The sequence below is a fragment of the Gadus chalcogrammus genome, chromosome 12, assembly GCF_026213295.1.
Source record: "Gadus chalcogrammus isolate NIFS_2021 chromosome 12, NIFS_Gcha_1.0, whole genome shotgun sequence".
Taxonomy (NCBI): domain Eukaryota; kingdom Metazoa; phylum Chordata; class Actinopteri; order Gadiformes; family Gadidae; genus Gadus; species Gadus chalcogrammus.
This window is the reverse complement of record NC_079423.1, coordinates 17,686,021-17,711,770: the sequence shown is the minus strand read 5'-3', so window position 1 is coordinate 17,711,770 and position 25,750 is coordinate 17,686,021. Positions and strand designations below refer to the sequence as shown.

At 51.6% G+C, this 25,750-nt stretch overlaps 1 protein-coding gene across 4 annotated transcripts in view; it reads left to right on the top strand.

Moving 5' to 3' along the window:
- farp2 (FERM, RhoGEF and pleckstrin domain protein 2) overlaps nucleotides 1–25,750 on the top strand; it is a 39,854-nt gene that overhangs the window by 1,636 nt on the left and 12,468 nt on the right. For 3 of the 4 annotated variants that reach the window (XM_056603226.1, XM_056603225.1, XM_056603228.1), the window contains exons 3-14: nucleotides 10,754–10,858; nucleotides 11,754–11,796; nucleotides 11,892–11,970; nucleotides 12,353–12,450; nucleotides 13,179–13,293; nucleotides 16,084–16,231; nucleotides 16,578–16,673; nucleotides 17,110–17,273; nucleotides 17,636–17,704; nucleotides 17,792–17,849; nucleotides 18,784–19,057; nucleotides 25,526–25,704. In XM_056603226.1, coding sequence (XP_056459201.1) covers nucleotides 10,754–10,858; nucleotides 11,754–11,796; nucleotides 11,892–11,970; nucleotides 12,353–12,450; nucleotides 13,179–13,293; nucleotides 16,084–16,231; nucleotides 16,578–16,673; nucleotides 17,110–17,273; nucleotides 17,636–17,704; nucleotides 17,792–17,849; nucleotides 18,784–19,057; nucleotides 25,526–25,704 — 1,428 coding nt within the window. The remainder of the gene's footprint in view (nucleotides 1–10,753; nucleotides 10,859–11,753; nucleotides 11,797–11,891; nucleotides 11,971–12,352; nucleotides 12,451–13,178; nucleotides 13,294–16,083; nucleotides 16,232–16,577; nucleotides 16,674–17,109; nucleotides 17,274–17,635; nucleotides 17,705–17,791; nucleotides 17,850–18,783; nucleotides 19,058–25,525; nucleotides 25,705–25,750) is intronic. The other variant, XM_056603227.1, reaches the window with a different exon arrangement.

The following is a 25,750-nucleotide window of genomic DNA, read 5'->3' as shown; positions in this document are numbered from 1 at the left end:
TGTGTCGGACAGATGTGACAGGAACTCCTTTCCTGCAATAACGGGATTTATTATTTTCACACGGCACAACATTTTCCAGACTAAAGTGTGTGTGTGTGTGTGTGTGTGTGTGTGTGTGTGTGTGTGTGTGTGTGTGTGTGTGTGTGTGTGTGTGTGTGTGTGTGTGTGTGTGTGTGTGTGTGTGTGTGTGTGTGTGTGTGTGTGTGCAGATTTTCAATGCTGACCATTTGAATGCTTTCGGTGTGGTAGCTGGCGTGTGATTGGCTCCCGGGCTCATTCAGCGGCTATCTGTTCTAGCGGTTGTCCGTTTGTTTATTTGTGGCGTCGGCAATAGGAAGCAATGAGGAAGTCGGCGTTCCTGTTCGGGCTTCCTGATCTACTCCCGAGTTCTGCAGTCCTACGGCTCGCTAAGAAATCAAGGCGGTGATTGTGATTGGACAACAAATGTTTGCTTGTTTGTGCTGCCGCCGCCGCGATGTGTCCACTCAACACCTACGGAGGGGCGGAGTGTGGCTCAGGAGGTAGTGCGGGTTGGCTGGTCACCGGTAGGTTGCTAGTTCGATCCCCGGCTCACCCCGGAGTGTCGATTTGTCCCTGAGCAAGGCACCTCACCCTCTCTGCTCGACGAGCTGGCTGTCGCCATGTGTGCTTGACTCCGCCATCGGTGTGTGAATGTGTGCATGAACGGGTGAATGTGAGGCAATATTGTAAGGCGCTTTGAGAGGCCACTGGTTAGTTAAGCGCGGCATAAATACAGACCATTCACTGCCCTCCTCACTGTCCCTCTTCTGGGTTCCTCGTCAAGGCTTCCCCCTCTGGGTTTGTTAGTTTTTTTTCTCGCCGTCCTTTAGGGGGGTTTTTAGTGTTGGGGGTGTCATATAAAGTGGGCTGTGAAGCCCTTTGAGACTGGGACCGGGATTAATGGCGATACTGAAGAACACAATGTACTCTAATAGACGCAAACAAAGCAGAATTAGCGGCTGGGGGTTGGAGTCTCCCATGGTTTATCGTTATGACTCAAACGGCGCTGGATTAATTACCCGGGCAGCCACAACAAGTCAGGCCGTGGTGGGGGGGGGGTGCTGAGACATGATGTTTCATAATCTTCTGCACCATATGCCGTCTCTGGGACTGCTTGCCTAATAGAAGCTGACGCATGCACACTGTTTGCCCAAAGCCAAGATGGAGTCACAGTGGGTCATTGGTTTTGTCCACCTCTACCTCCGCCCCCCCTCCCCCCTCTCTCCCCTTCGCCCTCCTCCCCCCCTCTCCCGCGTTTGATCTCAGCCCTCTCTCATTTTACGACCGGTCGTATCTGCGGGTCTCAGAACCTTTACACCTGGTTTCACCACCAAGCCGAGACGAGTTGTTCACCAGGCAACACCACCGCCAGTCTTTGGTTTGAGCGGAGAAAGCATTGCCATTGCATTTCCGATTTATGTTTCAACTTGCAGGGATTAAGAGAGCGGTTTCTGGTGAATTAACCTGCAGACACTCTTTGTTAGGACATGAAGGCATGTATGGAAAAGGACCGGTCGGTCCTTTTCCATACATGCCTTCATGTCCTAACAAAGAGTGTAGCCGGCCCTGGCGTGTTATTTTATCCGTCCGCTCCGTATGCAGAAATAGCCCTTAATGACAGAGCTGGATGGTTTAAAGGGTTGTGGCTCCACCTGGCACAGCCCTCAGACGCTGCTGTCACCCATCCAGGCCTGGACTCGTACCGGGTCCCGGGGCTGTCTCCAAGGGGTCTCCCGCGGTTCTGGTCTAGGGGGAGGCAGGGGGGGGGAGGCAGGGAGGGGAGGAGGGGAGGGGGGGAGGGGGGGGTTCTGTTTTGTGTATCTGGGAAGCCCTCTGAGTGCGGTCAGCTGTGAACTGGTCCAACACAATGTTTGAGTGTAGGGCATGTGTGTTTGTCATCATAGAACTCGTGTGTGTGTGTGTGTGTGTGTGTGTGTGTGTGTGTGTGTGTGTGTGTGTGTGTGTGTGTGTGTGTGTGTGTGTGTGTGTGTGTGTGTGTGTGTGTGTGTGTGTGTGTGTGTGTGTGTGTGTGTTCAAGATGTCAAGCTTCCTTTTTAGACGTCCCCTTTCTAGCGTTTGTCTTGCGCTGATGTTTCTCTGCTGCACGGTTTTCTTACAGTGTGGTGAAACAGCTAAACCTGCAGTACCACTTATCCCTGGAGGAAATGGACCGTGTTTTGGTCACAATGGCCCCGCTAAAGATGAAAAAATGCAAATAAATAAAGCAAAAAGTACAGCGGGGCAACGCAAAAACAGAAAACCGGTCCTCATGTGTACAAAAGAAAGCTTGTTCCTCTGACTTTGAGTGGCGGCTGACGACGGCTCCGAGGCCAGGTGAGGCACGACCTCAGGCCCGCCCTCTGATGTCGCCCGACCAATCAGAGAGCAGGCCTGGCTGTGACGCTCTGGGGGCCGAGAGCAGCTCTCGGCCCCCCATCACAGCCAGGCCAGCCCCGTGCCCCAGTGGCTCTGCTCCACGGGCCCAGCCCACCCCGCCCACCCCCCCGCTGAAAGCCTGTCCTTGTGGTCTGGGGACGGGGGAACACAGGGCGCCTTCATCCAGGGCCCGGGGCCCCTCTGGGGGCCGGCTGGCCCCCACTGAGGCGGAGGAGGAGGAGGAGGGTAGCAGTCGGGCCCTTAGAGGAGGAGGAGGAGGAGGGGGGGGGAGGGACAGGGGGGGAGGGGGGAGGGGAGTAGAGGATGAGGGTGGGGGAGAGAGAGGGGGCGGTGGGGTAAGGGGGGAGAGGGAAGCAGAGGATGGGGGGGGGGAGAGAGAGAGGGGGGAGTTAAGGGTTGTAGGGAGGGGAGGGGAGGGGGAGCTTTGCTCAGTGTTGGCAAACAAGCCCATAAATAACCCCGGGGTGGCAGGCCGGAGGGGAGGGGCCGGCGTCCTGCTGGGACGACACTGGTTTGATTGGGGGGGAGGGGCCGGCATCCTACTGGGAGGGGGTGGTTTGAGGGAAGGGGTCAGTGTCCTGCTGGGAGGGTGTGGTTTGAGGGAGGGGGTCAGTGTCCTGCTGGGAGGACAGTGGTTTGATTGGGGGGGAGGGGGGGCAGCAAACCCTTAATTTGGACCCCAAGAGTTGGAAAGACTTTAAAATAGTTGTATTTAACATTGTGCTTTGTTGTTTTTTGTATCTTCACTACGACACACGACAGGTATTCCTTTGCTTGGTATGGTTTTGTTCTGGAACACTCCCTAGAGTGTTCATGAGTCACATGGCAGCCTCTAGAGACCATTCATAGAGATCAAATAATGCCTTGCCCTTTTTGCCACTCAAACGTCAAAGATAAGGAAACTCTCAACTCTCATGGCAGATAACTCACCTGGACCGCTCACACAGGTGTCACTGCGGGCAAACAAGTAACTCAAGTTCTGATCAATCAAAACAATCCGTGAAGTTGGAGGTGCTACAAACAAGTACTTAACAATCAAGTTGTTTTTTTCTAGATAGAAACAAGGTGCAGATGTACGACGTAAGTTGAAAGTGTGGTGTTGGATAATCATTACTTGGTAGAGTAGACACTCAAATAAAGCATTAAGCGCTTTTAATTCCTCTCAGAGAATACCAGTATAGACGGAGCCATCAGCTCCACATTGTGCACGTTGTAGCGGAGACATCCAACGTGTATTGCAATAGTCCTATTCACTTAGGATTAGATCTACAGAGGGAAGCCATGGGAATTCTACCCATCTTTCATCTCTCGATTCCTTCATGCCTGTAAACTGTCAAGCAGCTCTTCCTTCTAAGCCCGTCCTGGCAGACGCACGGCAGTGCTGCGGTAATTGTATTCCCATGTCGACCCAGGGCAGTTCCTAGCTCTCGGTGAGGGTAATGATGAAAGGCTGGGGGTTGCGTGGACCTGTAGCGAGTTGGCAGAGGGAACGGGTTCCGGAGGGCAGAGTGTTAGAGCGTAGTAATGATGGGATGTGTGAGAACATGTTCAGTAACAGCGGGGTTTGCGTGACCTTCGCTCCTCATTTCCTTTGTTAGTCTTCAGGCGAGGAGCCTCTCACCTTCTCCAGATTCCTGACATCATTATCACCCTTCTGAAAGAGATCTTGAACAAAGAGACGTTCAGGGAGAAAGCGTGGAAGAGTTATAACGGGGTTGAGGTTGAGGAGCTGGACGGTCGACCGCCGCTAGCGTCGACCGTTGGCTGCATATCACAGCTGGATGATGGACTCGGTGATCCGGATCCCGAACGGGAGCGAGAGGGGGTTCCAAACCAGCCTTCCCTAGAGCTCAAACTAGCTGGTTGGTTTGGACTCCTGGCCAAAACTAGTGTCGGTTCCCATGGAGTTTAAGCTAGCCTCTCCCTCAATAGCTAAAACTAGCATCCCTCCCCCAAGAGTTAAAACCATTCTCCGTCCCTAGGAGTTCAAACCAGCCGGTCCCAGCTGGTGCAACCCCTCCAGTAGTCGAACCACACTTGTTGACCACAGCAGGGGGCAGAACCAACAAACCAGGCAGGGACTAGAATACAGAGAACAACAAACTTTGAAGGCTGGTTACTGGCGTGCGTGTTTGGAGCAGTGATCTGGGCTACAGTAGCACGGCCTGAGTCAGCCACCGTAGCTCTGAGTCCATCTGTCTGCTCTCTAAAGCGCCGCCGGGTAAAACTGCTGGACGGCAAAGTCCTGACAAATGGAAATACTTGGACTGTTGTTCAGCAGCTGTGTGTGTGTGTGTGTGTGTGTGTGTGTGTGTGTGTGTGTGTGTGTGTGTGTGTGTGTGTGTGTGTGTGTGTGTGTGTGTGTGTGTGTGTGTGTGTGTGTGTGTGTGTGTGTGTGTGTGTGTGTGTGACTAGTGTCTAGGTGTGTTTTACTAGTGTCTAGGTGTGTTTTACTAGTGTCTAGGTGTGTTTTACTAGTGTCTAGGTGTGTTTTACTAGTGTCTGTCTGTGTTAATGTTTGTGTGTCACTAGTGTCTAGCTGTGTGTGTGTGACTAGTGTCTAGCTGTGTGTGTGTGTGACTAGTGTCTAGCTGTCTGTGTGTGACTAGTGTCTAGGTGTGGGATAACGCAGTGAAAGGGGGTAAACTCTGGCCTGATTAGTGTCTCTGTGTTCGGGTTGTCTTTTGCAAACAAACCCCCCACATCTGGTCCAGTGGTTCTGAGTACACACTCACCCAACGGTCCAGACACACAGAGTCTTGCTATATTATTTTTGGTTATCCGAATATAAAAACAGCGTATTGTAATGCTAGTCGTTTTCCACTGCCAGCTCTGAAGCGTAAACGTACGTCCCGGCAGTACCGGTCGCTACCGGTTGGTTCCGCCCGGCCGGTCGGTCGGTCTCGTATCGTAAAGCTCCTCTGGGGCGTGGCGTCACGCTCGAGTGTGTGAAAGGGAAACAGCCCCGACCCAACAAGCCCCAACGCGCCGCCGCCGCCCCTCCCCCCTGCGGGGCTACCTCCGCGGTGAACCGTCGACGCAGCGCTAACCTGTCCCGCGACGTGCTCCCCCGGGATCACAGCTCCCTGCTGGGGGGGGCGGTTCAACCTGTTGGGCCGCTTGAGTCGTTCAAACAAAGCGCTTTGTTGAACCTTTATTGACCCAGATGTTGATTCCAGTGGGGTTAAAACATCTCTGCTCCGAGACCAGCAAAGACCGGCCGATACGGGGGGTTCAAAGGCGTTCTCTGAGACCTTTATCCTAAGCACACTCCCGCCTCCCTCGACTCTCCCCAGCCTCCCTCATCCCTCCCCCGCCTCCCCCCCTGGATTATGGGAACCAGATGTTTCTGCAGGAGAGCCTGCTTGTTGGCTGGGTGTGATTCAGTGACCTGGTGACCCGTGTCTAAAGTAGAAGGGTTCTTCCACTGGGCTATTGTCATGCTGGTGTTGGCTGTGCACGAACGCACGAACGCACGCACGCACGCACAAACTAATCACTTTGATCTGAATTCACGGTACATCGCTTTGTATCAAAGTGATAAATAATTTGATAGTAAGGTGTCTGAGGACGTTCGGTTCCCCGGTATGTTATTATTTGAAGGCGCACAGGCTGGGTAGTGTGGGCGCCGGGGGGGTTCACCTCCCAGTCCAAGGTGCAGGGTTTGAGTCTCAGGCCTTGAGCACAGCACACATTTTGGGGAATCTGAATTCACTAGAAGTGGCTGTGAATGTGATGAATAATAAGTCAATTGAACACCACTTTGAAACAGAGTAAGGAGGAACAGAGATGTATTAACAACAAACACAATAATTCAGTTCTAACAACCTTAAAGCAGCCCGTCTAGTCTGTACTTGACGTGTATGCTAGCTTCCCCGGGTTAGCAGTGTGCTATCTGAAGGCTGTTCTCTCTGCGCAGGATGGGGTTAAAGTTCTGTTAATGTGTACACAAAGCCAGCCCTTATTCCGGCCCCGTCTTTGTCTACGTCGGCTGTTGGTAACCGGCGGCTCCTATTTTAGGATCCCAAATGTCACAGGCCTGGGTTGGGTTTGGTCGTGTATAAGTTTATAGGTTGTTGTTCTCTTGAACTCTCCTCCTGTGTCGCTGTTGTGAAGTCAGACGAGAAGCTCTGTCGCTCTGGGAGCGCTCTCTGTGTGACGTCTGTCTGAGCACATGATTCAGGCATGTGCTGCAGGCTGTTTTGACACGCCGGTCATGCCAGCCGAAGAACCAGTTAAAGTTGTGTGTTTTCTGTGGGGGGAATTCCACTCAGATCGGACCTGGTGGATAAAGGAGCGTATTATATTGTGCTGGTCAACCAGAACAGGGCTCACGCGCCATGAAGACGAATAACATGTCTGGGACCAGTTTTACTTAGTTTAGAATGAAACCATCGTTTCATTCTACACAAAGAGAAATGATAGCCCAAACCATCTCTACTTCTGGAGATCGATGTATAGAAAGACATAGTTATAAATAGAGATTAAGTTGGAGATATATACATTTAGAAAGATGTATACAGAGAGTAAAGTATTTGAATATTAGGTATAAAGATATAGGTGGTTAGATCGATAGATAATGCAGAATAAACCAACTTTCCTGGATAGATATTGATATAGATGTATAGATATATAGATATAAAGTAGACTAAACCTCTCTCCTGATGGAGGGGGGATGGCGGTGGTTTGTTTTGTTGTGACCATGCCCTGCACGGTTGACTGGCGGGCCTTGTTGGGGTAATGAGTCCTCGTTGGGTTAATGAGTAACGCCAGGCTGGACCTGTGGAGAACACTTCCCCTGTGACCGGGACACGAGTCACCGTGTCCCGCCGCTGCCCTCCGTCCCGGGGTTGGTCTGTTCAAACCTTCGGGGCGGGGGTTCTGGTACCGGGGGGGGGGGGGGGGGGCTACCGGGCCGTGCTCCACAGAACCGCTCGGTTGACCTAGCAACCGTTTGAACCCACGCTTCACGATGGTCGATAGTGACGAACACTTGGCAGCCCGTCGTCAGGCCACGGAACTCTCAGTCGACCAATCACCTTCCACACCTCTCTGAGAGCCGATGGCAACACTGAATGGAATCATGACTCCCCAGCGAGTGTGGACATCGATGTTCATTAGTTTAGAGTTCTGTAAGGGATTCCTCTTAGTGACGTTGTGTTTAGAGTAGGGATGCAAACAATTAATCGATTATCGATTAATTGTCGATAAGAGATTACTCGATTAAAATAAATTACTTGCAATTAATCGCATTTTAACCCGTAATTCCCCAACCGTCCACGTGAGGGCGCACTTGACGCCGGACGTACTTGACGCACACGCGGGAACACAAGCGGGAACACAAGCAAAGCAGTGCCGTGTTCCAATATCCGTACTTCCATGAGTATACTTAAAGGAAGTATACTATCCGCACTGGCTACTACGTTAATTTTTCAGATGCGAGTGCTGTTCCAAATCGAGTACTCCGTGGTGCACTAACCGGAAATTACGATCACGACTGCCGCCGTGGCTCCTCCCCCGCAATAAACATCCCGCTTTGAACGGTGAACTATTTACGCCTAGCAGCTATAAAAAGCTATAAAAACTATAAAAACTACAAAATGACTATTAATGCAGGCTATGTGGAAAATGCGCCGACTTTGGCTGAGCCTGGCTCCGCCTCTTCTGCTACGTAGCTAAGAAGGCTGCCGTTGAGTACGGGGAGTGTCCTTCGATCCACACTTCACGATTAGCCCGTTTTGAGTACGGCATCCGGGTCCTTGAAGTATACTTCTTTTCGCCGGATCTGAATTGGAGTACTGCGTACTCAAATTTTGGCTAGTAAGTACGGACAGTACGGGTATTGGAACACGGCAGGACAAGACAAACGAAAAGCGGGACACTGACACGATGAAGAGGGCAAAACGGAGTGCAGTATGGAGCCACTTTAAGTTGGTTAATGACGACAAAGACGCCAAATGCACAATATGTGGAAGTATTTTAAAGTACAACAACTAAACGACTTTGTTGAATTACCACCTAAATGTGTCACATTCAGAAGGAAATTCAGCTTCTCAGAAGAATTGCCGCTTATCAATTAATCGATCATCGATCGATAAGATGAAACAACTATCGATTAATGAATTACTCGATAATTTGCATCCCTAGTTTAGAGGCCACCGAGGTTGAGGGGACGGTTTTTCGGGGCTCTCGCTTAAAATGGTTTGAAAAACGAGTACCGGTATTCAAAGGGCTGTGAAAGTATACACAATTGAGTTTGAGTGAGTCTGAGTCAGTTTAATTATACTTAATGCCCCGATGGAAACAAACACCGTTCAATGGTGACGAGTGACAGCTACCTCTCTCTGATGCGACGTTATCGTATCTTTCCCCTTGTGGAACAGAGTGTCGTAGAGTATGAGAGTGGATCTCTGAATCCCGGCTGGATGACCAAACCCTTGACCTGTGAGAAGGCCAGAGACGGATTGATGCATCCGTCTGTGTTCCGAACCACCTTCTGAAGCGTGTTCTCCCACAGATCTCCACCACAGCTCCCACTGAGCGTCACTCCGTGGTTCAGTACCAGCGCTCTTCCCGTCCAGCCAGTGCGTGTACTGCTGCAGGCCCATGTTACTGCCCTTGGCTGCACTGGACTAATAATTAAACACAAAAAAACATGGCTATAGGGCAGTACATATCTTTCCTTTTGTGGCGCTGTAATACCGTACTTCACGCTCGCATAGGCAAAAGCACCGGTTTTTACAAGGCTTTTAAAATACAATTCAGCATTACAACCAGATGTGAAAGTCTATAATTTTCCCAAAATGTCGCAGGCTCCGGTTCCAGACCTCAAGAGCTACTTGTTCCTGGCACGTAGCAATTAGTCCGTATTTCAGGAAAAACAAACGGCACCCATCGCTACGGTGAACGCCAGACTGCTTCCGGCCCCCCCCCCCGCGCGCGCCCCACGGCGGTGTTCGGAGAGGAGGACCTACTCTTCCGGCTAGTGTTCTGACTCAGAGTAGACTGGGACCAGACGGGTAGCCGTAGCATTCGGAGCTACGCTAAACACGATCTGGTTCATACCAAGTTCAGGAATATCTTGCGTTATGTCATCACATGATGTAACGTTTTTAGGGGGTGCTTTGTGTAACTGGGGCTGCAGCCTGTCTGCTTTCTACCCATGCTATAACATGGAGCTATGATGCTAATGCAGTCATGACATGGAGCTATGATGCTAAAGCCGTCATACTATTGAAGTATGATGCTACATTGATCATAACACGGTGCTATGATGCTAATGCAGTCATAACATGGAGCCTTGATGCTAATGCAGTCATGACATCGAGCTATGATGCTAATGCAGTCATAACATGGGCCGTTGATGCTAATGCTATCATAACTTGAATGTATGGATGATGTGGTTATTAAGCTGTGATATATCAGGGAAGGTTTGATGTGCAGTGTGAGGATTTGAATCGTATGCTATAACGTGTTCATGTCCCCACTGATGGGTGAGGAAGGAATTGACTGGTGGAGACGGCCTGGTTCAGACGGCCTGGTTCAGACGGCCTGGTTCAGACGGCCTGGTTCAGACGGCCTGGTTCAGACGGCCTGGTTCAGACGGCCTGGTTCAGACGGCCTGGTTCAGACGGCCTGGTTCAGACCGCCTGGTTCAGACCGCCTGGTTCAGACCGCCTGGTTCAGACCGCCTGGTTCAGACCGCCTGCTGCTCTTGTGTTGGACGGGCGTGGCTCGGACGCCTAAATGAGTTAATCTTTCAAATAAACACAAAGTGTGTGGATTTTGGTTGCTAGGCAGTGCTCACTCTGATGTGTGTGTGTGTGTGTGTGTGTGTGTGTGTGTGTGTGTGTGTGTGTGTGTGTGTGTGTGTGTGTGTGTGTGTGTGTGTGTGTGTGTGTGTGTGTGTGTGTGTGTGTGTGTGTGTGTGTGTGTGTGTGTGTGGTTCTGTGTGTACATTAGTTTCTAAGTGTATTTGTCTGACATTGTTGTGTTGTGTGTTTCACCAGAATATAGAGAATATTTCCTATGCAGGTACGCATATTTGTTCTGTTATGTTTGGCCTTGTATTATACAACGTTCTACCGTTGTTATAAATCAATGTTTTAGTGCTCTCACCTTTACCTTGGTTAGATAGTCTTGAATTAAGATTCAGGTTATAAATCTGAATGGATGGACAGGAGTTTAACATTATTATTCATATTCTGTGTGCATTGCTTTTTTTTTTGGCAAGCAGGGAAGTGCCTAAGGTTATTTATCCTGATAATCCATCTCCCATAACTCTTTTGAACATGTCCAAACAGGAACCTTCATGATGCGTTTGTTTGTTCCTCAGACGAAGTCTCTCGGTCAGACTCTGCTGTCGGAGGTCTTCCAGAGGGGCAACCTCATCGAGAACGACTACTTTGGTCTGGAGTTCCAGAACACGCAGATGAACTGGGTATGTATAGGCGTGTGTGTCTGTGCGTGTGTGCGTGTGACTGTCTGCCACTCTGTTTGTTACACGATGGTCAGACTCTGCTCTGCTGTTGACCAGACTGACCTCAGACCAGGCAGGTAGCTGGAGTTATGTGGACCTGTTGAGGCGTCCCTCTGGCCTGGGGGGTCCATTCGTAAGAGATTAGGGCGACGCAGACTTCAGGACTGCTGTTTACATTTAGTTTTCTTACATTCTCTCAACAATGACCTCAGGCTCCACGTCGGGCGGTTTGTATCTGGATCGCGTGCTTCACAAAGCAGCGTTTACACAAAGCTAAGCACTTCACATATTTTCTGTCCAGAGGCTAACTTGGTCATGACGTAACGTGTGGCCTCATCCACCAGAACAGTGGTTCTAAAAGAATAAATAAAAATAAGCTTATTTCTCCCCACAAAAGACATTTTGGTGTTTCTTGATGCGCTTTCTTTGTCACAGATTCTCCTTTCTCCCCGTTTCAAATTTACGTTTCAACCCCTCGTCCATTAAAAAAATAAATAAATTGAGTACCCCCTGCAGTACTCCAAAGTATCCCTAGGCGTACGCGTCCCTAGAACCACTGCACTAGAACTATCTCAGGAATAGAGGCTGTTATCAGTGGAATGACAGAAGGGCTTGTTCCTGCGTGAGCCATGTTTACCTTGCAAAGCCTTAGTGGTCTGTAGCGACATATTTAAACGCATGTAAATCAGATCCGCATATGCGGCGGTATTCAAAATGAGCGGAAAGGTGTGTGTGTGTGTGTGTGTCTGATACCGGCTGCCTCGGTCTCTAGGGCAGCCCGTGTTATCAGGAGGTTGTTCTGAATGTTATTTCAGTGTTGTCGCTCACTCTTCGTCCTCCTCCTCCTCTTCTTCAGGTGTGGTTGGAGCCCATCAAGCCCATCGTGAGACAAGTCAGAAGTAAGTCTGCCCTGCCCCCCCCCCCCCCCCCCCCCCACCGCACTGCATTGTGGGTAGGGGGTTGGTTAACCCCTGTGTGTCGCTCTCCCCTCCAGGACCGGCCAACACGCTCTTCAGGCTGTCGGTCAAGTTCTTCCCCCCCGACCCCGGACAGATCCAGGAGGAGTACACCAGGTCAGACCCCCATCACCCCCGTCACCTCCGCCTCCATCACCTCCACCAGCTTCACCACCACCCCCACCATCATCCCAACCCCACCAACCCCATCACCTCCACCTCCCCCAGCACCCCGTCCCCATCCTCAACAACATCACCCCCACCACCACCCTAACATTTATTCAGGATAACTTATTCTCAATATCTTTATTTGTGTCATCCTACAACGGTGTTCTGTAACAGCTTATATAAGGTTATAGCATTCTAATGTTTTAACCGTGTGTGTGTGTGTGTGTGTGTGTGTGTGTGTGTGTGTGTGTGTGTGTGTGTGTGTGTGTGTGTGTGTGTGTGTGTGTGTGTGTGTGTGTGTGTGTGTGTGTGTGTGTGTGTGTGTGTGCAGGTACCTGTTCTCCCTGCAGATGAAGAGGGACCTCATGGAGGCCAGGCTGCTGTGCACGGAGAACACGGGCGCTCTGCTGGCCTCGCACCTCGTCCAGTGTACGTCCCGCGCCTATATACGGGCTGTATAGCATCTATAGACGGGCTGTATAGCATCTATATACGGGCTGTATAGCATCTATAGACGGGCTGTATAGCATCTATAGACGGGCTGTATAGCATCTATAGACGGGCTGTATAGCATCTATAGACGGGCTGTATAGCATCTATATACGGGCTGTATAGCATCTATATACAGGCTGTATAGCATCTATAGACGGGCTGTATAGCATCTATAGACGGGCTGTATAGCATCTATAGACGGGCTGTATAGCATCTATAGACGGGCTGTATAGCATCTATAGACGGGCTGTATAGCATCTATAGACGGGCTGTATAGCATCTATAGACGGGCTGTATAGCACCTATAGACGGGCTGTATAGCACCTATAGACGGGCTGTATAGCATCTATAGACGGGCTGTATAGCATCTATAGACGGGCTGTATAGCATCTATAGACGGGCTGTATAGCACCTATAGACGGGCTGTATAGCACCTATAGACGGGCTGTATAGCATCTATAGACGGGCTGTATAGCATCTATAGACGGGCTGTATAGCATCTATAGACGGGCTGTATAGCACCTATAGACGGGCTGTATAGCATCTATAGACGGGCTGTATAGCACCTATATATAGTCTGTTTACCAGCTAAAAAACGTAGATATATATTTCTACGTCTCTGTGATGAAGGCGGGTTTGATGATGAATGTGTTTCCGTCCCACAGCGGAGATCGGGGACTATGACGAGCTGGGGGATCGGGACTACCTGAGGCTGAACACCCTGCTGCCCTACCAGGACAAGGTCCAGGACCGCATCATGGACTTCCACCGGAGACACTTGTGAGTCCGCTGCCCCTCCTCTGGGTTCGGTTCTGCTCCACTGTCTGTCGCTCTCGTCTGTCTTCCTCTAGCTCTCGGCCTCTCCTTGTCCGTCAGTCCCTCCCTCCTGGGCTGTGAGTCTTTCTCTCTTGGTCGACTCTCTGTGGCTATATGATGGCCTCTCTCTCCCGGTCCTCTCTCTCCCGGTCCTCTCTCTCCCGGTCCTCTCTCTCCCGGTCCTCTCTCTCCCGGTCCTCTCTCTCCCGGTCCTCTCTCTCCTGGTCCTCTCTCTCCCGGTCCTCTCTCTCCCGGTCTTCTCTCTCCCGGTCCTCTCTCTCCCGGTCCTCTCTCTCCCGGTCCTCTCTCTCCCGGTCCTCTCTCTCCCGGTCCTCTCTCTCCTGGTCTTTGTCTCCGTCTCTTTCTCTCTAAAACAAGGCGCCATAGCTCGGTGGGGTTGTGTGAAGTGAACTCGGTAAAGATGCAGATAAATTAGCTAGCTAGTAGGTAGAGGTAGCATGTGGAGTTGGAGCTAGAGAGAGACGTAGAGCTAGAGAGAGAGATGTAGAGCTAGAGAGAGAGAGATGTAGAGCTAGAGAGATCTAGAGCTAGAGAGAGAGATGTAGAGCCAGAGAGAGATGTAGAGCTAGAGAGATGTAGAGCTGGAGTGAGATGTAGAGCTGGAGTGAGATGTAGAGCTGGAGAGAGATGTAGAGCTGGAGAGAGATGTAGAGCTGGAGAGAGACGTAGAGCTGGAGTGAGATGTAGAGCTGGAGTGAGATGTAGAGCTGGAGAGAGATGTAGAGCTGGAGAGAGATGTAGAGCTGGAGAGAGATGTAGAGCTGGAGAGAGATGTAGAGCTGGAGAGAGATGTAGAGCTGGAGAGAGATGTAGAGCTGGAGAGAGATGTAGAGCTGGAGAGAGATGTAGAGCTGGAGAGAGACGTAGAGCTGGAGTGAGATGTAGAGCTGGAGAGAGATGTAGAGCTGGAGAGAGATGTAGAGCTGGAGAGAGATGTAGAGCTGGAGAGAGATGTAGAGCTGGAGAGAGATGTAGAGCTGGAGAGAGATGTAGAGCTGGAGAGAGATGTAGAGCTGGAGAGAGATGTAGAGCTGGAGAGAGATGTAGAGCTGGAGAGAGATGTAGAGCTGGAGAGAGATGTAGAGCTGGAGGGGGTTTGGCAATGGTCGGCCGCCCAGGTGGCTCTCAAACTCCAGGATCCTAGCCCCAATACCTCTAAAGTCCCTGGACCCCGTTCCACACACACACACACACACACACACACACACACACACACACACACACACACACACACACACACACACACACACACACACACACACACACACACACACACACACACACACACACACACACACACACACACACACACACACACACACACACACACAGTATTTTCTATGTTGAGCAGCACAAACGCAACCATTTACAGCCGTGCGTCGCTGTACATGCAGATTTATGCGACCCCCTTCCGTTGTGGATTCTTAAAGAATGCAGAATTATTCTGACGGTGGCTCTCGTCTCCTCTATGACCTTCTTAGTAAAGAAACACAGCACTGCTATGCCGTCAGCGTTCCAGCCCTCTGTGGTCTGAATTCCTCTGAACGAGCGCTGTAGTTTATGATGTACTCTCTGAGAATGTTCCATCGACGGTTGAATGAGTCGTAGATTGGGTAATGTCACTTTGTGTGTGTGCTAAATTTAGCACAATTAGGTGATACACAATAGAACGTTTATTAGTTTTACTTCTTCATTCCCTATCAGGTATGTAGCTAAACTCCTTCATTCCTTGATCATTAAAACAAATATCTTAACTATTTTAAGGATGAACCCTTCTTTGTTGTTCAACCGCAAGCATCAGCCGAAAACAGTTAAACATACCATAGCCATGGTAAACAAGCCTTCCTTACAAGCGCTGCCACAATTATAGAGCCTTATATGCCAATTATCTAATACAGCATTTAATCAGCAACCCTTCCAGAACTTTCCCCTCAGCCTCTTTGTTTTGTAACCTGGCAGTTCCCCTCAGTGGCCAGTGGGGGAGCCCATCCTCATCCCGGCACTGTGCTACGCTAATCCGTTCCCCGGGAAGTCTTGCTGGACGCGCGGCTAGTAATCCTTTGTCTATTAGCCGTCAGGCTAGTAGGGCAGCCGTGGGGAGAAGTGGGGGGAGGGGTCGCTAAGAAGATTTTGACGCTGAACGGATGAACAGAATTAGAATGTGGTGGTGATTGGACAGATTGCTAGGCGCTGGCAGATTGTTCGGTTTGTAATCTCACACTTGAGATGTCCAGGAAGTTTACAGTTTGACGTCGGTTGTGCACTGATGAGGAGGCGGTTGGTGAATACGTTTTTGACCCAGGCTACGCTGGTTGGCTAGCTAGCGCTAGACGTGAATAGGCGGGAAAACGGTTGAGCAACTGAAATGTCTGTTATACCGAACTCTTCGTCCTGCTCTTCCTCAGCTGTAATTAAACACAGCCTGATTATCTGTCTGTGGACATGGGCAAATGGAAAGTGTCAATAAAATTCACGAAATAAATTTGAACCCTTTTTCTTATCCATTCCTTTCATATTAAGAATATAAGTAATTTAACTTGCTTTAAACCGACAACTATTGCACTTTATCACTGCTGCCATCACCCACTTTTACTTCCATCATTTCGATAAATAAAACTCAGCCCAGTGGTTTTCCTCTGAATCATTCCCGTCTGTGGAGATAATGCAGCCAGCAATCCGGTTTGAGATTACGAGGTGTTAAAGTGTGTGTTGGCTCTCTCTCTCTCTCTCCAGGGGACAGACTCCGGCGGAGTCCGACTTCCAGGTTTTGGAGATCGCCCGCAAGCTGGAGATGTACGGAGTCCGGTTCCACCCGGCGTCGGACCGCGAGGGCACCAAGATCAACCTGTCCGTGGCCCACATGGGGCTCCAGGTGTTCCAGGTGAGTCCTGATACACGCTGCCATGACAACCAGTCGTTGACCCACCCCAACGCCTTCCAGCCTGGAGACACAGCCTGTGAGGCGCATCACTATGAAAATACAGATACGCTTATAAACTATGATTATAAATTATGAAATTCTGTCTAACCATTCAAAACATCTATTATTTCAGTTTCATAAGGCCACTTGAACGTATTATTTTATAACCAAATCCTTTCTACAAATATTATGAATGCATTTATTTGTTTTGTAATACTTTTATGTTCTTTTCATAGTTTATGTTGGATAGTATTAAATGTGCCTCTTCAGGTAGTAGTACTGTGTAGTAACGATGGGTTCTCTGCAGGGAAACACGAGGATAAACACCTTCAACTGGTCCAAGATCCGCAAGCTGAGCTTCAAGAGGAAACGCTTCCTGATCAAACTTCACCCCGAGGTTCATGTACGTACTGACGGATAGCTGGATGTAGAGCTAGGAGTAGAGCTAGCTGGATGTAGAGCTAGGAGTAGAGCTAGCTGGATGTAGAGCTAGGTGTAGAGCTAGGTGTAGAGCTAGCTGGATGTAGAGCTAGGTGTAGAGCTAGCTGGATGTAGAGCTAGGTGTAGAGCTAGCTGGATGTAGAGCTAGGTGTAGAGCTAGCTGGATGTAGAGCTAGGTGTAGAGCTAGCTGGATGTAGAGCTAGCTGGATGTAGAGCTAGCTGGATGTAGCGCTAGGTGTAGAGCTAGGTGGAAGTAGAGCTAGGTAGATGGAAGCTCTAGATTATATTATTTTACCATCATCTTTTAAATTGGGTCTAGATTGATATACCTGACTATTGGCTCTATTACCATAGTTTAAACTCCATATTGTAACACTGTCCCCTCCTGTGACCCCAGGGGCCCCACCAGGACACCCTGGAGTTCCTGATGGGCTCCCGGGACCAGTGTAAGATCTTCTGGAAGAACTGCGTGGAGCACCACTCCTTCTTCCGCCTGCTGGACCAGCCGCTGCCCCCCACCAAGGCCATCCTGTTCAGCAGAGGCTCCTCCTTCAGATACAGGTAGCTCCTCCTCCTCAACTGGCTCCTCCTCCTTCAGATACAGGTAGCTCCTCCTCCTTCACTGGCTCCTCCCCCTTCAAATAAAGGTAGCTCCTCCCCCTCAGATGCAGGTAGCTCCTCCTCCTTCAGATACAGGTAGCTCCTTCTGGCTCTTAGAAAACTTAGATTTTTAAACAACACTCTAAGTGTGACTCTAGTACAGTCACACAGGTCTCAGTTGCTTTGAATAAAAGTATCAGCCAATAATACCCAAACCACAATAACATTAGGTATCCAAAGATACTCTGTGAACACCTGATGTAACTGTTGCATCCTGGGAGTTGTTGTTTTTCTGTTCAACTGAAGCTGTGGTCTGTTTGTAGTGGGCGGACTCAGAAGCAGCTGGTGGATTACGTGAGGGACAGCGGCACAAAGCGGACCCCCTACCAGAGGTGAGGATCTGGGGGGCCGGAGTGGTCCGGAACCATCTCTCAGTGTGTAGTTTGGAGCTAACCCGGACTTCCTTCTTGTCCCTTCAGGAGAAACAGCAAGATCCGGAGTTCGGCCCGGTCCCTGGCCTACGACATGCCCAAACTGGTGAGGAACGGGTCAGGGAATACCGTTGGGATCTTGTTTTAATTTGTTTTAAGGAAAACTTCACTAAAGTTGAGGTCCACTTAGGTAATACATCTTTAGCAAACCCGAGTCAAAGCCAAGGGCACGTGAAATGTATATATCAGAAAAACGTCATCCCATTGGTCGAAACATTCTACAATGGAGGAGCATCTGGAGCCAATCAGAGGCTCTGTTCTTAGAGCTGGGAGGAATCAGAAAATGATAATGAGGTCCCTTTTTTTTTAGATTTCTCCTTCCGTCTTAGGCCCCGTTTACACGAGGACGCTTGTGGGTAAAAACGACAAAATATTTTATCGGAAGTGCATTTCGTTTAGACGTTGACAGCGTTTTTGGGGCCTAAAAACGCAAATCACCCTGCAGAGTAGAAAACTTGAATATGCTCCGCTGTAGCGTTTCCGTCGACACTGCCAAGACTCGAAACTCTGCTCAGATCTGCTCACGTCGCGTACGCGTTTACGCCGCATTAAATGCGCCAGTACAGGGAAATAAACAAACATGTTGGATTATTTCCATGCGTCGGACCGTCAAGCTGCTCTGGCAGGATCTGTAATTATGTTTTGGTTTTCGCGGCGCATAAGAGAAGGAGGAAGATTCTATGCATGCGCTCAGACTTGGTGGTGTTGTGTGATAGTGTATCACAGCACCACCATGCATACCCAATCGAATTCCACACACTTTTGCGTCACCGTATGCACGCAGATTTCCTCGCGAAAACGCTTGTCTAAACGCCGAATAAAAAGTGAAGACGCGTCGCCACTTTTGCGTCTTCTGTTCAGACCGTCATCATGTAAACGTAGCCTGAATGTCACCCTCATATAATGATCTGTTCTCCTCCTCTCTCCTCCCCCTCTCTCCCTCCCTCCCCCCCCTCTCCCCCCCCTCCCCCTCCCTCCAGAACCTGTCCTTCAGCGACAGTCTGCGGGGCCCGGGGCCCAGGGCCTCGGCCTCGTCGCCTCTCTCCTACCAGCACTCCCTCCTCTCCAGCTCCTCCCTGCAGCGGTCGCCCCAGCCGCCCCTCCCCCTGCTGGGCCACCCCCCCGCGGCGCAGACCCCCCCGGCGCTGGAGCCCCGCCTCCGGCCCCCCCAGACCCACGGGCCGGCGCCCCCCAGCCCGCCGAGGGACGCCCCGGCCGCGGCCCCCGCCCCTTCGCCCCGCTGCGCTGTCCAAGGTGCCCCTAGCCTCCAGCTGAGTGTGGTAGAGAGTAGCACCCCCCCGTCGCAGACGCCCCACAACGGCGGCCAGCAGGGGGGCCGAAGGGGGGCGGGGCCGGGGGGGAGGGCGGGCGGGGGAGGGGGGGTGTCGGTGCGCAGCATGGGCGTCCTCACGCCCGCCGCCTTCCAGGCGGAGATGATGCGCTCGGCGCCTCCGGCGGCGGCGGCGTTCCCGCGGGCGCTCCCGCCGCTGCGCGTCAGCGAGGAGTTCATCGACGACGACCCCGCCGAGATCTCGTTCTACGGCGGCGCCGCGCTCCAGGCCTACGCCCTCGAGGGCCCCCTGGGGGCCCCCCGCGACCCCGACGACGACGACGACGGCGACAGCGTCGATCGCTACGGTTACGGCGAGGAGGCGGGCCCCCACGGGGACGACCCCGGCGCGGCGTACAGCCTGGACGACCTCAGCGTGGGGGGCGGGCGCTACGGCGACGGGGGGCTGGGGCGCTCGGAGACGAGCTCGCTGGTCAACAACCGCTCGGAGTGCAGCTCGCTGGACCACCTGGGGGGGCTGAGCTCGGCGGGGGAGGGGGGGTACGGCGGCGCGGGGGGCTACGGCGGGTACGGCGGCGGCGGGGGCGGGGGGGGGGGGACGCCGCCTCGCTGCGGCTGCCCGGCTCGGAGAACCCGTCGGGGGCCAGCTCGCTGGTCAACTTCCCGGCGTACTCGGAGCGCTCGGAGACGGGCTCGGCGGTCCAGTTCAGCGACCTGCTGGAGCAGCTGGAGCAGCTGAGCTACCCCCCCACCGCCACCGACGAGCCCCCCTCCTCCTCCTCCGACTCGGACGGCTCGGACTGGGGCTCGGACGGCGGGCTGCCCCCCGAGCAGAGCCTGTTCTACAGCAACCCGCTGACCGGCGCCGGCGGCATCGACAGCTTCCTGCTGCAGTGCCACAGCCTGCAGGCCCTCGCGCTCGCCGAGCCCCCGGGCCCCGCGCCCCTGAAGATGTAGCTCACAGGGGGCCCCTGGAGATGTAGCTCACAGGGGGCCCCTGGAGATGTAACTCACAGGGGGGGCCCCTGGAGATGTGACATCACACAGGGGGCCCCTGGAGATGTAGCTCACAGGGGGCCCCTGGAGATGTAGCTCACAGGGGGCCCCTGGAGATGTAACTCACAGGGGGCCCCTGGAGATGTAGCTCACAGGGGGCCCCTGGAGATGTAGCTCACAGGGGGCCCCTGGAGATGTACCTCACAGGGGGGGCCCCTGGAGATGTACCTCACAGGGGGGGCCCCTGGAGATGTACCTCACAGGGGGGGCCCCTGGAGATGTAGCTCACAGGGGGCCCCTGGAGATGTAACTCACAGGGGGGGCCCCTGGAGATGTGACATCACACAGGGGGCCCCTGGAGATGTACCTCACAGGGGGCCCCTGGAGATGTACCTCACAGGGGGCCCCTGGAGATGTAACTCACAGGGGGCCCCTGGAGATGTACCTCACAGAGGGCCCTCCAACCCCCCCCCCCCCCCCCTGTCAGCTGAAATGTAACTCAAGTCCAGCTGACTTAAAGGCCAAATCATACTCCTGCGTCGCGTCGCTACGGCCGCTCCGCCCTTAGCACACAGAGGCCGTTGCCGTGGGTTACCCGAGTTCCTCCGTCACCCCTTCATCTCGCCCGCTGCGTCGTCTGGTTCCTTTAGGGTCGGGTGGTATGGAGGTTCACGTATATGATGTTCATTGGTACACCACGTCACTTTCACAGTTAAATAATCACCTGATGTAGAACTTGGTGACTTACGTTTGGCAGACTGCACCAAAAGTATTGATGTTGTTGGTCAGCTGACCTCGGGGCCATCAGAAGCACGGTGGTGGTGGTGTTGGTGTTGGTGGTGGTGGTGGTAGTACTGGTGATGTTGAGTGTGGAACGGCACTTGAATCTTGATGGTTTGAGGGGTGTCCTAGATTGTCCGGTCGTCACCGTTACATAGTGTTGTGTTGGTCTGAGGTTTCCCTGGTGTGATGGGACTTCAGGAGCTGTTGAACTTTGGGCGCGTCTCTCGCTCTTCGTCGTACGTACTGTGACTGAGCTACAGACCTCAGGTGTCAGAAGCTCCAGCGGCCTTTAGGTTCAGATGATGAGGATTCATGGTGGCGGTGGAGGATGTTGTGATGTTCCACAACGTTTCAACATGCGGCATATCCATCTCAAACCTTTTTGAGTAAAATGTAGATGTTGGTCCTTATTCTTTTTATATCACGGTAAACCACTTAATCCCGACTCTAGGGACAGTTTTGTTTACGTCTCAGATGCCTCTCGCTCTCTGAATGCAGTACTTTGTTGAGTCTGGTACTGTATTTCTGAAGGATTTCATGTCCAGTGTTTCCCAGTATGGTCGGGAGAGGTTTGAGGAGGTGTTGGTGGGTCTGGTCGCCCTAGCGACCCAAACACATGCAAGATGATTGTGAGCTTTGTCTTGTGGAAGACACCCATGTCCCATATTTTAGAAAAACAATGCGTATATATTTTTTACGTAGCCATTTAAGTTTATTATCTGGTAAAGTGTGGCTGACGTCTTTAGTGCTTTTTACACTATAATAGAACGTCTACAAATATGATCTCTAATGCAAAGTATTTCTCATCTCCCCACTTGTGGTGTAGTATTTGATATATCTAGAAGTAGTAGTACTAGTGTCTATGATTATAACTGTTTCTGAAAGTATTGTGGCTCCTCTGGGCTCACGAAAGAAGAGTCGTTGTCGTTATGTGGTCTTCAGCTCGCCTCTAAATAAAGTTTGAACAGCACAGAATTTAGGTGGAAAACGGCCCACTTGTGTTTTAGCGACACCTGCTGGCCGATTCCATATTATCAGCTGTTCCGCCGTCATAAGCAGAATCACAAGCTGTAGTCTTATAAGGACGCAGGTTTTAACCACCTTGTGTGATGTGGATTAGCCACATTACAAGCTAGTTCACAACAACCCTGTAGTGACATCAGAAATTGGTGATTGACAGGTCAGATTGTAATAAACCCAGTGAATTGACAGGCTGATCTGTCCATCGTAAATCTGGGTGGACCTTCCCAGCTGTGAGGTCACTATATAAAGGTGCATTTTGAAAGGGCTTCTAGTGACTAATCAGCTTCCCTGCTGGTGTTTTAACGTTCTTTAATGACTGCCTCTGGACCTAAACAGAACCACTCGAAGCAGTCTGGAGCCGAATGTACCAAACAAGCCCATGAGTTCGCCCCTTATACACACAACCCTCTGAATGTATGGCCCTGGACGCCTGAAGTATTGCCTTCGGTCAGGACCGACTGTGTTTTAACCACAACTACCTACATGTTGACCTTTAGCGTAGGAGCTAGGATAACGTTTCAGCGGCCTAGTTTAGAAACGGACCAACCTGAAATTGGAGGCCTTTAACACGGACAGCCAGAGTGTTTCTTAATCCAAATGTATATCAAATATATAAATATACATATCCAAACTAATGCCGTAGTGCCTACCTGCGTGGATCCGCCTTCCCTAAATCCATTTCTAATAATTCAGAGCGACGTTTTCTGCCTGGTTCCTTCGCTCCGTAACCAATGGCGACCCTGGGCTCTTAACCCCGCGCTGTGTTCTCAGGCTCCTGATTGGCCGACGTGAGGTGACCGCCGTAGCACCCGGTCTCACAGCGTGTCTTTCCTGTCGCCACGAGCCGCCATCTTAAAACGCTCGCCCGCGTCCGTTTCTCTGAGCGTGGCATGCGGGCGATGATCAGCTTGTTGATCAGGGCTCGGTGGTCATTTGAAGGAGGGCACGGTACCGATACCCCTTATCAATCAACGTTTAGCATCTCCCGTCCCTGAAAACGATTCCTGTGTGTTTGCGTACAAACAGCACTTAGATTTACACGCGTCTTTAAACCACGAGATGGATCTAAAGAGGCCTAACCAGTGTGTATTATATGGCTTTTGTTTCTGGGTAGGCTTGTGTTTTTATTTTTGTTTTTTAAGTCCTCTTAATACTTAACACCGACTCAACACTTAACTCATGCTGGTGACCATACTTAACCCCAGTGGCACTCAGTCAGTCTGTGTTCCTACTAACCAACACATCTCTGTACTTACTGTTTGTATGTTTTACTATCAAGAATAAAGGAATCACTTTTTGGTACCTTTTGGGTCCGACTTAAAATTATTTTTTGGAAGAGACCATAAATCACAGCCAGGGAATCATGAGATAATCACTGCATATTTCAAGTAAATTCAATAAATCCAGAGAAGGTGTCGCTTAAAAACTTTCAGGGTGCATAAATAAAGTTATTCAAATTGACCATCTCTCCCTACTTGAACTCTTCTATTCTTCAGAACTCTTAAGTATTTGAACATATAACCACATAACACAACATAACTCGCTCATAACATGGTGCCAGTGTACCGCTAACCTCAACATTGTCTCATAACGTAACAGAAGTCAGGCTGAATATAAGTGGACCAATATTTCATACATAAGTAACGGAAACTATTCCTTCTTTTAAAGAACATCTGGTAAGCGTTAAGGTATTTCTACATCCAGTCCTAATTCCTTTCCTGGATGTTTGGACGGCCATTTTGATGTATTGAGCAGACTATGGCCTCCTCCTCCTCCTCCTCCTCCTCCTCTTCCTCCTCCTTCAGATGGTGAGGAAGAGCAGCTCCTCATGATCTCCTGAAGGAGAGGAGCTCCTCGTTCCAGAGGAGAGGGAGAGGGGGGGTCGGCCATCTTGTTATATCATTAGACATTTCCTCTTCTGTTCCAAACCGTAGACCTCAGTGTTGTGGGCTGAGGGGGATAGGGGGGGGGGGGGGGGGGGGGGGGGGGGGGGGGTGTGTGTGTGTGTCTCTGTGTGTGTGTGTGTGTGTGTGTGTGTCGCTGTGTGTGTGTGTGTGTGTGTGTGTGTGTGTGTGTGTGTGTGTGTGTGTGTGTGGTGTGTGTGTGTGTGTGTGTGTGTGTGTGTGTGTTGTGTGTGTGTGTGTGTGTGTGTGTGTGTGTGTGTGTGTGTGTGTGTGTGTTTTTAAAGCAGGCCCTGTGCCAAGTCTCCCCCCCTTCCCCATGTGTCATCCTCCTGGGCCACTTAGCAACGCAGAGTAAACAAACCCTCCATGCTAGCCGGCTGCATTCCTCGTCCTCTGAATTATTTCCGGGTCACCGCGTGACTCCATTCCTCTCCTCCTCCCCCCCTCCCCTCTCCTTTCCTTTCCTCTCTCCTCTCCCCTCTCCCTCTCCCTCTCTTCTCCTCTCCCCTCCCCTCCTCTCCTCCCCTCCTAACCCTCTCTCCCCTTCTCTCTCTCCCCTCTCCCTCTCTTCTCCTCTCCCCCCTCCTCTCTCTCCCCTCTCCCTCTCTTCTCCTCTCCTCTCTCCTCCTCCCCTCCTAACCCTCTCTCCCCTTCTCTCTCTCCCCTTCTCTCTCTCCCCTTCTCTCTCTCCCCTCTCCCTCTCTTCTCCTCTCCCCCCTCCTCTCCTCTCCCCTCCTCTCCTCTCCTCCCCTCCTAACCCCGTCTCTCCCCTTCTCCTCTCTGTCCTCTCCTGCTCTCCCCTCTCCCTCTCCTCTCTCCTCCCCTCCTAACCCTCTCTCTCCTCTCTCTCCTCTCCCCCTCTCCCCTCTCCCCTCTCCCCTCTCCCTCTCTTCTCCTCTCCCCTCTCCTCTCCCCTCCTCTCCTCCCCTCCTAACCCTCTCTCTCCCCTTCTCCTCTCTGTCCTCTCCTCCTCTCCCCTCTCCCTCTCTTCTCTCCCCTCCCCCCTCTCCCTCTCTCCTCCCCCCTCTCCTCTCCCATCAGAGTGGTCCACTCACTCCAGCTGTTGATCGCCTCTGGCGGTTGTCTCTCTGGTGTTCCGTCTCGTTTGTCTGGAGCGGAGAACTCGTAGATGTTTTGGAAGCAGGAGCTTCTTATCTGCTGGGAGTGTTGCTTCCTCCAGGGGCAGGCTCTCCTTCTGGGAGAGCGTTGACTGGAAACAACAGAGGAGGTCAATGTGGGACCCATTACCTGCGTTGGTCTGTGGCCACGTCTCTGCTTTCTTATCTGATCCATGTGTGGGAGGGAGGGAAAAAAAAGTGTGTCAAACAATGTAGGAGAAAGTTGAATGAAGAAGAGGAGCGTTGTATAAGAGGAGAATTCTAAAACAACTGCGGCGTCTTTTGAAGCTCTGTGCCGTGTTTTCGTGTGTGTTGTTGGTGTACTGGTTCATATCACCAGGGACTGTGGTTGACTGGGCTTGTTCCAGTGGTTTGGGGACACAATGTTGGTCGGTTCTACTCCCAAACTGGTCTACAGACAAAGTCTTTGATCCTCCAGTCGACGTGTTGACAAATGAAATAATCACCATAAATGGTCTCTAAATTATCTACTTCCTCCTCATGGTTAAATAATAGATCTAGTCTTCGGAACATTTATTATGTGTTAATTAATCGATGTAGTGTTTTGCTTGGGGGTGTTAATCCGTCTGCTCTGCGTTCTCCTCAGGCACGGCGGTGGACAGCCCCCAGCTGTCGCCCTTCAGCTCCAAGGACCCCCTATGCCCCGCCTCCCCGTCCTTCCAGATGTCCACGCTCAGCCTCCCGGGCCACGCCTCCCCGCCCCCCCACGGCCCCGCCTCCCAGGTGGGCCCACGGCTAGATGAGGATGAGGAGGGGAGGAGGAAGGTACTGCCCTGGAGCCTGCCCCCCCCCCCCCATCCGACCCCCCCCT